The sequence below is a fragment of the Sorex fumeus genome, unplaced genomic scaffold, assembly GCF_029834395.1.
Source record: "Sorex fumeus unplaced genomic scaffold, SorFum_2.1 ptg000072l, whole genome shotgun sequence".
Classification (NCBI taxonomy): Eukaryota; Metazoa; Chordata; class Mammalia; order Eulipotyphla; family Soricidae; genus Sorex; species Sorex fumeus.
The window spans coordinates 1,576,401-1,588,728 of record NW_026606129.1 but is presented as its reverse complement, the minus strand read 5'-3'; the positions used below and the strand labels follow the sequence as shown (position 1 = coordinate 1,588,728).

General features: G+C 57.6%; 1 protein-coding gene across 1 annotated transcript in view; it reads left to right on the top strand.

The window, feature by feature from the left end:
* LOC130037422 (contactin-3-like) overlaps positions 1-9,471 on the top strand; it is an 87,105-nt gene extending 77,634 nt beyond the window's left edge. Inside the window, exons 17-22 of the mRNA XM_056129264.1 lie at positions 469-703; positions 1,987-2,102; positions 3,457-3,640; positions 6,714-6,826; positions 7,487-7,655; positions 9,398-9,471. Coding sequence (XP_055985239.1) covers positions 469-703; positions 1,987-2,102; positions 3,457-3,640; positions 6,714-6,826; positions 7,487-7,655; positions 9,398-9,471 — 891 coding nt within the window. The remainder of the gene's footprint in view (positions 1-468; positions 704-1,986; positions 2,103-3,456; positions 3,641-6,713; positions 6,827-7,486; positions 7,656-9,397) is intronic.
* Positions 9,472-12,328: the final 2,857 nt, after the last annotated feature.

Sequence of the window (12,328 nt, the reverse complement as noted above, 5' to 3'; positions counted from 1 at the left end):
TTGGCCCCTGTCACATGTTGTAGTTAGGACCAAATTGAGCAAACACTTTCGAAGCAGAAGGCAGTAGAGTTTTCTAGGTTGTTTTCTAAGATATGGAAATAATAGAATGTCACCACATCATAATGGAATGTCGGCAGGAAATTTCTACGTGACTCAAACATATCATTTTACCTTTTATTTCCCGTTTGTCATTTTCTTCGTTTCTACTAAATTGCCATGTGGATGTGTAATCTCCTTCCACACTGTGTAATTAGGGATTATAAGATTGTCTGACTTGAGAGTGAGGGTGGCCCAGAAGGAAGAGTCTCATGGTTCAGAGCTTGGGCGTGTTGATGTCTCCATATTTGTGGCTGGCCCTGGTGGTCTACACAGCCGCAGCCCACCTTGGCCGGCACCCGGTGGACCACTCCCCTGGGCCTAGCACGTATGTCATGCCTGGCCTGGCCTGACCCTGACCTCCCTTTGCAGCCCATCCCCGAGGAGTTGCAGAACGGGGAAGGCTTTGGCTATGTCGTGGCTTTCCGCCCCCTGGGGGTCTCCACCTGGATCCAGACTGTGGTCACCAACCCTGACACCCCACGCTATGTCTTCAGGAACGAAAGCATCCTGCCCTTCTCGCTGTACGAGGTGAAAGTGGGTGTTTACAATCACAGAGGGGAAGGCCCTTTCAGCTCCGTGGTGACCGTGTTCTCTGCAGAAGAAGGTATGGGCCAGGGCTGACCCCGTCTGGGCACTGAGTGGGTCTGTGCACATGCTACGCAAGGATCAGTTCTGAGATCCTCAGACCAGAAACAGGGATCGTGGGGGTCCATGGAGAGTCATCCAGCACACGGAGAGTCACCACAAGAGGGATCCACTGTGCAGAGAGAGTCAACACACAGGGATCTGACACACGGAGGGATCAAATGCCTGGTTGACCCAGCACACGGAGGGATCAGCACGCGGGGGGATCAGCACACAGATCCTGCACATGGAGGGATCTGGCCCACGGGTATTGTGTGAGGTCCAGGCCAGGTGGGAATTCGGCACACGGGGACCCGGCACACGGGCACCCGGCACAGGGAGGGCTCTGGCACACAGAGATTGGCAGGAGACAGGAGGCTGCGTGGGGTGCGGTTGGCTCACCTACGTGTCTGCCACTGATGGCTGTGCCCATCCTGGCTGGGACAGTCCCACCGTCAGGCTCTGCGGGAAGAGAAGCAGGTTTCTTGGAGGCCCAGGGATGCTTCTCTGGTCAAAGCTGCCCCACATCCAGGGGTTGCCCAAGACGTTCATGACAACAGCTTGGGGGCAACTACCAACTGCCCACCCCACCACCCGGAGTCCATGAGCCACAGGCTGGTGGTGCCCCACGTACTCCCTGTGGCCCCACAAGCTGGAAAGCCTCTCGTTCCAGCCAGACACCATCGTCTGTCCCCAAGGCCCAGGGTACACTGAGAGTCCCAGGACTCCTCACAGAACGGGACTCCGGAAACAGTGATGGCGACAGCCTGGCACCCTCAGGGCCCAGAGCCGCAGCCACCGGCCAGTCCTCCCTCCAAGCCCCGTGTGGCCTCAGCGCACACAGCTGATGGGTCTGGGGCTGAAAGCCAGGAGCAGGGCTGCAGGCCGAAGCCTGGGCTCACCTTGGCTCCAGGCCCGGAGAGGGGAGGGCGAGTGATGGCGTGGCTGGGGTGTCCCTCACACACGAGGGGCCTGTGCACACCCACCCCTCCCCCACCCGAGTGGCTGCTCGTGTCCTGCAAGGGAGGCCCATGGCTGAGTCGGGGGGTCTCCTGGGCGTGGGCATCTGTGCTTGGTGAGACAGAAACATGAAAGGGCCGAGCATGGGCAGTGGGGGACGAGGGGCTCTTGTCATTGGGTGGGGATGGCAGGGAGGGAGGAGGCAGCGCTCAAGGACAGAGCTGCAGGGACGCGGCCCCCAGGGCCCCAGAAGCACCGGCTGGTCTGCCTCGCTCGCCCCTGATGGCTCCCGCCTGTCCGCAGAGCCCTCAGCACCTCCGGGCCGAGTGTCCGCCCACAGCCTGTCCTCCTCGGAGATCCAGGTGACCTGGAGCGCAGCCCCCTGGAATGCGAGCAACGGGCGTCTCCTGGGCTACGAGGTGACTCGAGTGACTGTGTGCGAGTCCCTGTGTGTGGTTCCCTAGGTGTGTGTGTGTGTGTGCTTGTGTGTGTGTGTGTGATTCCCTAGAGGAGGGGTGACTTTCTGTGTGGGATTCTGTGTGTGTGTGTGTGTGTGTGTGTGTGTTTGACTCCCCAGTGTGTGTGCAATTCCCAGTGTGGGTCGGTATGATTCCTTAAATATGTGTGATTCCCCGAGCGTGTGATTTCCCAGATGAATTTGATTCCCTGAGTGTATATGTGTATGTGTGTGTGTGTGTGTGATTCCCCGAGTACGTGTGTTTTATTCCCTGAGTATGTATGTGTGTTATATGTGTTTTATTCCGAGTGCCAAGTGTGTGATTCTCCGAGTGTGTGTGTGTGTGTGTGTGTGTGTGATTCTGAGTGTGATGCCTCCACATTGCTCCCGTGTGTGTGTGTGTGTGTGTGTGTGTGTGTGTGTGCATGCGCCTCTGGGCTCTCCCCGGTGCTCCTTGCATGAACCCAGTCCCAAGGGTCTCTGTGCTGGTGTGACTGGGTTGCTGTCCATGGTGCGTGTCCTGCCTGACTCAGCAGGGAGGTGCAGGCTCTGTCAGGACAGCATGAACTCTGGACAGGAGCCCCGGTGTTGTGGCTTCTTGAGTGACTGTGATGTGAGCAGATCTCATCTCTGCTCCTCCTCTCTCTGGGGCACCCTGGGGCGGGGGGCTTACTTGGGGGGTGGGGGGACTCTCCGGCTGCACCTCCTCCTCCAAGAGCCGCGAGAGGGAGCCTGAGGCAGAGTGAAGGGCAGCGGCGGGTGCAGGGAAGGTCATACCTGCGGGACTAGGCCCTGACCCTTCCAATTTCTGTAAAGAATGGATTTCTAAGGCTCAGCTGCTCGGCTCAGACTTTGTTTTCTTGAGGACAATAGCAACTTCGGTGCTTTTCTCAGAGGACTGGACTGACCCTGGGCAGCGAGGCACTTCTTGTTTTGTCCGAATATTGTCTTTTAACTTGGCCAACCCCGCATGTGGCGCTTTTCCCGTTAGCTGCTTTCCTCTGCGTGGGGCCTGCACCCACCCCGGGGCCCCACAGGAGCGGGAGGCCTGACCTGAACAGGCCGCGGGGCCCGCAGAGTCGCACTCGTGCCACTGTGCTCGGAGGCACTCTGCCCTCCTCCTCTGGAGTGTGGATGTCAGGACAGGGCGCAGGGCAGACACGCTTCTCCCGCATGTGTCCTGCCAGCCTGGGCTCACGTAGGTGTGAGTCCCCTCGGCTCTGCACAACCCAGAGCTGGGTCCCTCCGAGGAGGCCTGCTCTCTGAGTGCCCAGCGTGGGCATGCGGTCACCTGCCTCTCTCTGTGACCTGGCCAGGTGCGGTACTGGAGCCCCGGGGATGAGGCCGCTGCCCGCCATGTGTTGGTGGCTGGGAACAAGACCTCGGCCACCCTGCGTGGCCTGAAGAGCCACGCGCCCCACCACGTGGCCGTCCGCGCCTACAACAGTGCTGGGCCCGGGCCATTCAGCACGGCAGCCAACGCCACCACCAGGAAGACCCGTGAGTTCAGCGGCCAGCAGTGTCGTGTGGTTTGAGGGCGTCTGTGTGGTTCCAGGAGGACGTGTGGGAACACAGCTGGTGACCTGTTAAGGGGGGGGGGGGTGCTGGCACCCTAAACACAGCCAGTGTCCCACTGACAGCCTGGGGGGCTGGGGCTACCAGGGGCCCGACCCAGGCGGGGGCAGGGGTGATGTGGGCCGGCCAGGGCCAGCCTGGGCCTCCCCAGGTGCATCTGCACCTCGTCATACCCTGCATCCCTAGACTCAACTGCTTCCTCTCATCTCCGTGGCTGGCAGCATCCACCAAAGGCTCCGTCTGGGATGTGTGTGTTTGGGCCAGCCCAGCGCAAGGACTGGGAAGTGGGGATGGGCTGAGACACCCTCGCAGAGTCAGGAGGGATGGATGGAGCAGAGGTGGGTAGACTGCTGAGTCGGGGAAAAGCCTGGTTGGCCTTCGGGGGTCCACGGTGCAGGACAAGGCCACTGGCCATGCAGCCCGAGGTCAGTCAGGGTGTGGCTGCTGGGCACAGAACCCAGGGGCAGGATGAGGCCACTGGTCACACAGCCCTTGGTCCCGCCCTGCTGGCCACATGGGCCCTTCCTACCAGGGACCACCCGGAGATGGGCTCCGGGCAGCATCCAGCCCTACTCTCTGGTCAGCCGCACAGGTGGGCTGGAGGCCGTGGGTGGCAGCAGGGGGATCGCTCCAGAGCAGCCAGTGCAGGGGCTCACGGGTGCCCAGCTGGGCCCTGGAACCCGGAGCCAGTCACATGACAGGATAGCAGGTGGGGCCTGGCTGGGCTCTGGGCGCTGAGTCTCTCCCCTGCTTAACAGTAGGGGTCTCTCAGCCCCTCCTCGGGCCCCTGCAGGCCACACTGTGCCAGAAACACAGATGGGGGTCATTGTGGTTCCCGTGAAATAGATTCCTGAGCTGAGAACTGCCACTTCCACTTAACATTTAATGTCGATGTCGAGGTCTTCATGCTTCCCATGGGCGTTTCTTTGATCTTTCTAACTTTTAAAGTCTTTGCAATTGATTCTTTAAAAATGAGGCGTGGTGGTTTACACGGCAGGGAAGTGAGGCCACAGCCCCCCAACGGCAGGGTTGAGACCCCGGAGCCCTCTTGATCCCAGGGACCCCTCCCCCGCCCCGCCCTGGTCTGAGCTCCCACTCCTCACCCTTTCTCAAAGGTTCCCACTGGGACTGCTAATCCCTGGCTTTGTTCTTTGTATTCTGCATGAGTGAGGTCACTGGTTGTTTGTCTTTTTTCCTTTGCTTAGTATGACATGGCCCAGTTCCACCCAGGTTGCAGCCAGTTGCCAGTTCTCTCCTTTTCCCACAGCTGAGTGACTTCCCGCTGTGCACACACACTGTGGGTTCTTCTTCCACTGGTCTTGCTATTGGGCACTGGGTGCTTTGCAGGTCTCAGCCATTGTGAATATTATCCCCATGGATAAGCCGTACATGGGCCCTGTCCGTGAAGGCTTCTGTGTTTGGGGGGTAGAGGCGCAGGAGTGGAATCACCTGGTCCTACGGACGTTCAACCCATAGGCTTGAGGAATCTCCAGGCATTTTCCCAAGAGGCTGAACAGGCACCAGAGCAAGCAGCAGTGAGGGGGGAAGGGCGTGGGAGTGGGAGGGGAGGGGAGTGGAGGGGAGGGGAAGAGCAGGAGTTCCCTCCACCGCTTCCCCATGGCACTTACTGTCTCCAGCTCTCTGACATGTTCTCGCAGCGTGGAGGGACCTTTATTGCTTGGATTTGCTCTCCCTTGGTAATAAGTGGTGGGGAACATCGCGTGCCTGTTGGCTGTCCATGTGTCATCTTGGAGGAAGCGTCACAGTTTGGATGGAGGATTTTTTTTCTTGTGTTTCTGTTGTTGAGGTTCAGGAATAGCTTATGTCTTTTGGATCTGAGCTCTTTGCCATATAATTGTGTGGATATTTTCTCCCCATCCGTCAGAGGTCTTTTCATTTGGGGCCTAATTTCTTTCACAGTGCAGAGCTTTTTTCTCGGGCACTCCCATTTATTTTCTTCTGCTTTTGTTTCCTTTGCCCACGAGCGGGAATCACTGGAGACTCCAGGATGAGATCGTGGGGGATCCTGTCTTTCCTTGGTGTATTTTTTAGAAATACGTTTGACATCAAAGTCTTGCGTCCATTTTGAATCAACTTTTGTGTACAAGTGAGATGAACTTTCAGTCCCTCTTGTTTGCACGTGGTCACCTGTTTTCTCCACCACCTTTGTTAAAGGGGGCCCTCCTGCCTCACTGCCCACCCTCGTCCCTTTGTTGTCAAAGAGCTGCCCACACATCCGAGGCCTTGCCTCTGGACTCTCATTCTGTCCCTCTCAACCGCGAGTCTTCCTGTCTTCTAGCCCCCGCAGACTTGCCTCCTGCCCTTCCGACCCATCCTTCCCTCTGCTTCCGCGTCCCCTCGTCCACTGCCCACACGCTCCTGGCCCTCCGTCACAGCTCAGCAAACACGTGGGCAGCATGGCCGTCAGAGGTCCTCTGGGCTTTGGCGATGTTTGGAGCAGTGCCAGATGCTAAGCCCCTCTGTTGTCCGTGAGTGACAGGAGGCAGATTCTTGGCGTCTTTCTGGGCTCCCACCCTGGGCCCCCCACCAGCCCAGCACCCCCAAAGGGGAGCTGTATCGTGCACCCAAGTCTTCGTGCCCTGAGGAGACTCTCCTAGATGCTGGTTTCCCTCATCGTTCTCAAGAACTATGTGCCCTGGTCACAGCCTGGACCCTGGTGCTGGCTGTGACTCTGGCCTCAGGCCCTGAGCCCCAGCCTCCTCACAAGGGGGCGGTCTGCCGACCCTGGGCCAACTGCTGTTGCCCTGCATCTCTGGGCCCAGCTCGTGAACTCCTGGGGTGCAGGAGGGTCCCCATCAGCAGCTTTTCCTGCAGCTGTAAGAGGGGCCCCACGCCCCCCACCTGAACCCTGAGGCTTGCAGGGGAGCTGAGTGGCCATTCCGGAACCTTCCACACGTCTCTTCCCGCCCTCCCAGGACAGGGTTTGTGCTTCCACCTATGCAGGAAGTGGCTCTCAGCTCTCCTCTCTCTCCTCCAGCTCCCAGCCAGCCCCCAGGAAACGTTGTCTGGAACAGCACCGGCACCTCCGTCCTCCTGAGCTGGGAGTGTGTGCGAGCGGCAGAGAACGAGTCGGAGGTGACAGGCTACAAGGTGAGTTATGGGGCGCAGGTGAGGGGAGGCCCCAGGAGTCCCTGGGAGCCCCCTGGGTATCTGGGCAAGGAGCAGCACAGCTCTCCTACGTGCCCGACTCCTGACATCTGCTTGGGGAGTGGCTCCATGGAGGGACATGGGGCAGAGTCTGCTGCTGTCACCTGAGTGGTTTGCCCTGGTGGCCCGTGGGAACTGTCACCTGGCGTGGTGTCAGGTTTCACCCATGGGCCCCTGCCTCCCTCCCCTCTACCCCAGGAAACCGCGGGCCCCAAAGGTGCTGACCTCAGTCCGAGTCCCAGGCAGAGCTCAGGTGCTCCTCAGGTCCATTGAGGAGAGGGGTTGATCAGATCAGGGAGATCAGCAGCAGGTGTTGGAGGATCCCAGGGGCTGGGGTGGGGCCAGGTGCTGTAGGTACCAGGCAGGGCTTACATGTGTTTGTGGGTGCTGGCAGGCCTTCGCTCTTGCTTTGGGTGCTAGAGAGGGCCCTAGATGTGTTCGTGGGTGCTGGCCAGGGTCTCACCTGAGTTGTGGGTGTTGGGTAGGGCTCCAGCTGTGCTGTATGCTGGGCAGGGCCCCAGCTGTGTTCATGGGTGCTGGCCAGGGCCTCAGCTGTGTTCGTGGGTGCTGGCCAGGGCCTCACCTGTGCTGTGGCCCCTGCAGGTGCTCTACAGGGCGAGCGGCCAGACCACAGCACAGGTGCTCAGCACCAACCAGACCTCAGTGGAGCTGCAGCTGCCCACCGTGGGGGATTACATCATCCAGGTCAAGGCCACGACAGCCGGAGGTGACGGTGCCAGCAGCGAGCAGATCAGGGTCCCAGGAATCAGCCGTAAGTAGGGGCAGGGAGGCAGCTTCCTTTCTGCCCACCTGGGGCAGGGCCTCTGGGGGTGCCCAACCCCTCTCTACCCACCCCCAGCTCTCTGTATGTGGGGAGGGGTGGGCAAGGGCCTTGAGAGCTGGAGTGTTTGCTCCTAATGGTGAGATTGGGGGAAAGAGCAGAAACAGAAAAGCCATCAACATTCGTTAGCAAAACTCCAGATTTCCGTTTTTATCATTTATTTGGGGGGGATTTTCATTTTACCACACCTGGCCATGCTCTGTGCTCAGGGATCATTCCTGGCAGATTCCGGGGAACATACAGGAAGCCAGGGATTAAATCTGGGTTGGAAACGTGCAAGGCAAATGCCCTACTGCTGTACTAGGCTCTAGGCCTGGGTTTGCATTTTCACTCATCCAGAGTGTTGCCTGCATGTGACTACATCTTGCATAGGCAAAGAGAACTTTCTCAGAGGTTTTTTGAGCAATGCTGAACCTACGAGAACTTTAAAGATATTTAATTGCCTCCTCTAGATTATAAATGAAGATTTTCAGTTCTTTAGAAAGTGCAAAAATGACATTGGCAAAATCAGACTTTACAAACCAAAAGACACCCTCAAATTTGAAGTTGCTGATTTCAGGGGAGCTTCACACTGATTTCTCCTTTCTCTAGAGAGCACATCTAAGTTCAGGGAAATAGGCTTGCATTCATATTTAATCGGTGGTAGTGGCAGAAGAAATGTCATCTTTCCTCTAAAATCATAACTTACATCTGTGGTCCCATGGCCTCAAATATAAACCACTTTTTCTTTGCAAAGGATCTGACCAGCTAGCCTTGTCCTTGCAAAGAACCTGACCAGCTGGCCTTGTCTGCATGAACTGTGTAAGCAGTAGGAAGCGCCTCCCGGCTGAAAGAAACCACTCCACACCACAGACAGCTGAAGGTGCCCACCAGCCCCCAATTCAGGGAGGCTGTTAGCATGGGGGAGGGGGTGCTGATACAGGTTCTCTGCAGCCCTGAGATCAGTGCTGGCTGCCCCCTGACCTCAACATGCCAGATGCCCCATAAGGGCTCTTGGGGTCGGACACTGGGGCACAATTTGGTCGGCTGAACCAGAAGCCTTGCCATTCGCCTTCCTGCTGCATCGGCAGACAAGCCATCCCTAGCAAATCCTGGCGATAGCTTTTTCTTTTTCCCGTTTCTATTTTATTTAAAACACGGTGAATTACAAAATTATTCATAGTTGGATTTTTGGTGCTCTATCAGCGACCACCAGTGTCATCTTCCCTCCACCGGTGCCCCCAGTTTCCCCTCCAACCCTGCCCTCCCCGTCAGCTTCCCGACCCCAGCCCCGCCCTCATCAACACAGGCATCTTTTACGTTTGGTTATTGAAGTCTGGTGGTGGCTTTCTACAGCTGAGGCTTCACATTATGTATAATAATTTATCTAGAAATGTAGAGATAGAAAGACACAATCTCCGAGCTCATCCGACAAAGAAGCTTGCTTTAGACCACTGAATTATTCAAAAATTTTCTGTAATAGAATGTAATTGTTTACAAAAATGATTAAGATGTTTTTCCAATTTCAACTTAATCATTAAAAATCATTCGGATCGTAGATCTGATTGGAGGGAGCGTTCCCCCTCGTGATCTGATTGGAGGGAGTGTTCCCTCTCGAGATCTGATTGGAGGGCGCATCCCCAGGCTCCGAATGAGGGGCCGGTGCTGCCTACTCATGGCCCGTCCTCCCGCAGGTCCTGTTGTGCGGGGCTCCGCACCCGCCCGCCGCGCCCCGCCGCTGCTCTGCCTCCTGCTGGCCCTGCTCTAGCGGCCGAGGCAGCCGGCCGAGACTGGCGACGTGCATGCTTCCAGCTGTGTTTGTGACTGTCTGTGTAGGTAACGTGAAAGGACTGGGAGGACGGGGTCCTCGTAGGGAATCTGAAATGCCTTAATATTTACCTGATAAACCAAAGGAATTTGCATACGACAAAACTCAGACTTTTCATAGATTCTTTGGCTATGATTTTAAGCACTGCCAAGAGATGAAGATTTACATGCTCCCCGACAGGCACATGCGTGCACACACATATGCACACAGAGCACGCGTGAATACCATGAACATGCACGAAGGCAATGCACACATACAGGAACACATGCCACACGTGTACACCCAGACTAGCACATACGCACACAGATACACCACATGCGTTGTTGAAGTTTTGTTTTTTAATTTAGAAGGACTCGTTCACCCAAATGCTATTTCACACTCTAATAGCATTGATTGGAAGCTACCATCAGCATTACTTTGAGACGCTCGTTTGAGATGCCCAAGGATGAGAGGTGCCCTGAAAGCCTCTCTGTCCCCAGACTCGGGGCCTGTTTGGGAAGTGGCCCTGTGTTCCGGGCGCAGCCGTGGACTTGAGGCTCTGGCACTGCGGTGGGCCTGTGCTGGGACCCTCTGGGTGTCAATGTCGCGGTCGCCCCGCTCTCTCCTCTGTGAACTCAGATACGGGGCTGTTTCCTCTGCCTCGGGACCAGCTGGGTCTCCTGCCTCCCTGCCTCGGACCCATCCTGTGAGATGTGGGTCCCCTCCACATGGAGGGCCACTCCCAGGGCTGTAGCCCGGATAGCGCAGCAAGAGTCCATCTTCTGGAACATTCCTGAATGTGGAAAGGGCTTTCCCTCACCTGATGAAAAGCCTTCCGGGCTGCTCAAGCTGTGACGCACCGAGGGAGGAGCCTCCTGGACCTCAAACCGCACTGGACCCAGTTTGCACACCCCCCTCCTGTGGTCGTGCCTCTCTGGACCCTCCCTCCCAGGCCTGGGGTCACACTGGTGGGACACACGGGCCCCGCTGAGGGCCCACAACCGGCTTCCCACATGAGTCTCCCTGCCCGTCCTGAAACTCCACCCCCACAGAGCCCCTTTTCCCCACTGCCCTGCCCAGCTCTGATCTCAGGGACCCTGTCTCTGCCCTGGTCCTAGGGCGGTGGCTCGCATGCCCTCATAGCAATATGTAAAGACATCAGGGAAGCTGGCGGAGAGACTGGCCCCTCCCCACACACCGACTTGGCAAGTCCTGCTTCGCACAGACACCAGAAGCCCAAACAGTGGGGATAGCAGGGACGAGGAGAGAGAGAAGCACTCAGCTCCCATCATCAAGTTTCACTTTACATTTAGAGATTCCATGTCAGACAAACTCCACTCGCGAGAGAAAGTCGCCTCTTCTGCAAGCTTCTCTGTAAATACTGTACATACCTGGAGAGACCCGTGCCCTGGAGCCTCCAACACGCTCGCACGGGGTCCTCAGCACCCGTTGGCGTCTCGTGCACCAAGTGGTACCTTTGATTCAGTGATTCCCACCCGAGGTTCCTGTCCTCATCGTCAAGGGTCATTGGCTCCTGATTGTAGCCATGTATCTCCATGAGATCCGTCCGATGTTTCATATTGAAAAGTACCAAGTGTATCTTGAAGCTGCTGTGTGTACCCTATGGCTATCTGTCTGTATTATTTTCAATACTAATAAAATGCAGAGCACTGCTGTCTCTGGGCCTGGTCCCAGAGGTGTGGCCATGATGGTTTCTGGGGGGGGGGGTGATGTCCTCATGGCTGCTCCCCTCACTCACATTTTCTGGTCGGTCCCGCCTCTGTGGCAGCATCTTTTTACTGGGTTTCCCGAAGGGCGGCGTTGTTGGTACAGAGGGGGCTGGGTGGCAGGTAGGATGGGTGTGGGAACCCCATGGCACCTGGGAGTAACTGAGGTCACACGCCTGCTCAGTGGGTCCCATGCCTGGACTGTCCAGCTGCTCTTTGCAGGCTGACCACAGATGTATAGCCCTCAGATGCTGGGCAGCACTGCCCATGGGGGGAGGGTACTGGCACGGGGCCAGGTGTCCTGCCCATGGGTGGAAGGTACTGGCATGGGGCCAGGTGTGCCCACGGCTCAAGACGCACTACCCAAGGCCCAGTTTCTGACACAACTCCAGGGCCGTGGGGACCACGTGAAGGCGGGGAGCCTGTCTGAGAGGGGTTGGGGTCCTGGGTCAGGCCCAAACATCAGGGCAAAGCTGGCAGGGTTCCGTCCCTGCAGGGCCGTGTTCGAGTGCTGGCGCGAGTAGTCGGACGTGATGCCCGGGCTCTGGATGCCACTGAGCAGGGCAGGAGTTTCTCAGTAGGACGGGCTGTGGCCGAGCCCACCTTGTGCCCAGTGCATGAGAGAGTGGGTAGAGCAGCCCCTCCATGAGGCAGGATGCCATGTCCTGTGTGCTTCCACCAGCACCACGGCTACTGTCACTGCTGGTGCCACTGCGGAATTGCACAGAGACCCAGAGGACACTGGGCAGCAGGGCACAGCGTGTGCCCAGAGAGACCCACGGTGTTGAGACAGCACTCACACCAGACACAGTGACCCCGGTCAAGGGATGGCATGCAACCTTGAGGGCTGATGAGGATCCAGCTGGATCTGTGCAGGAGGGATGGCGGCCTGGACGAGAGCCCACACCAGCTCAGTCCCTGCAGCCTGGGCTACACAGGCCTTCGGTCACCGCCACCTGCTGTCGGGGCAGCCTGGTCCTCGCCTCTGTCCTGCTTCTTCCTGGCTCAGTCTTGTCTCGGTGCTGGTCCCACCTCCAGGCCCTGCTCTCACACACCCCTGTCCCGACACCTCCAGTCTGTTCTTGCAAGGC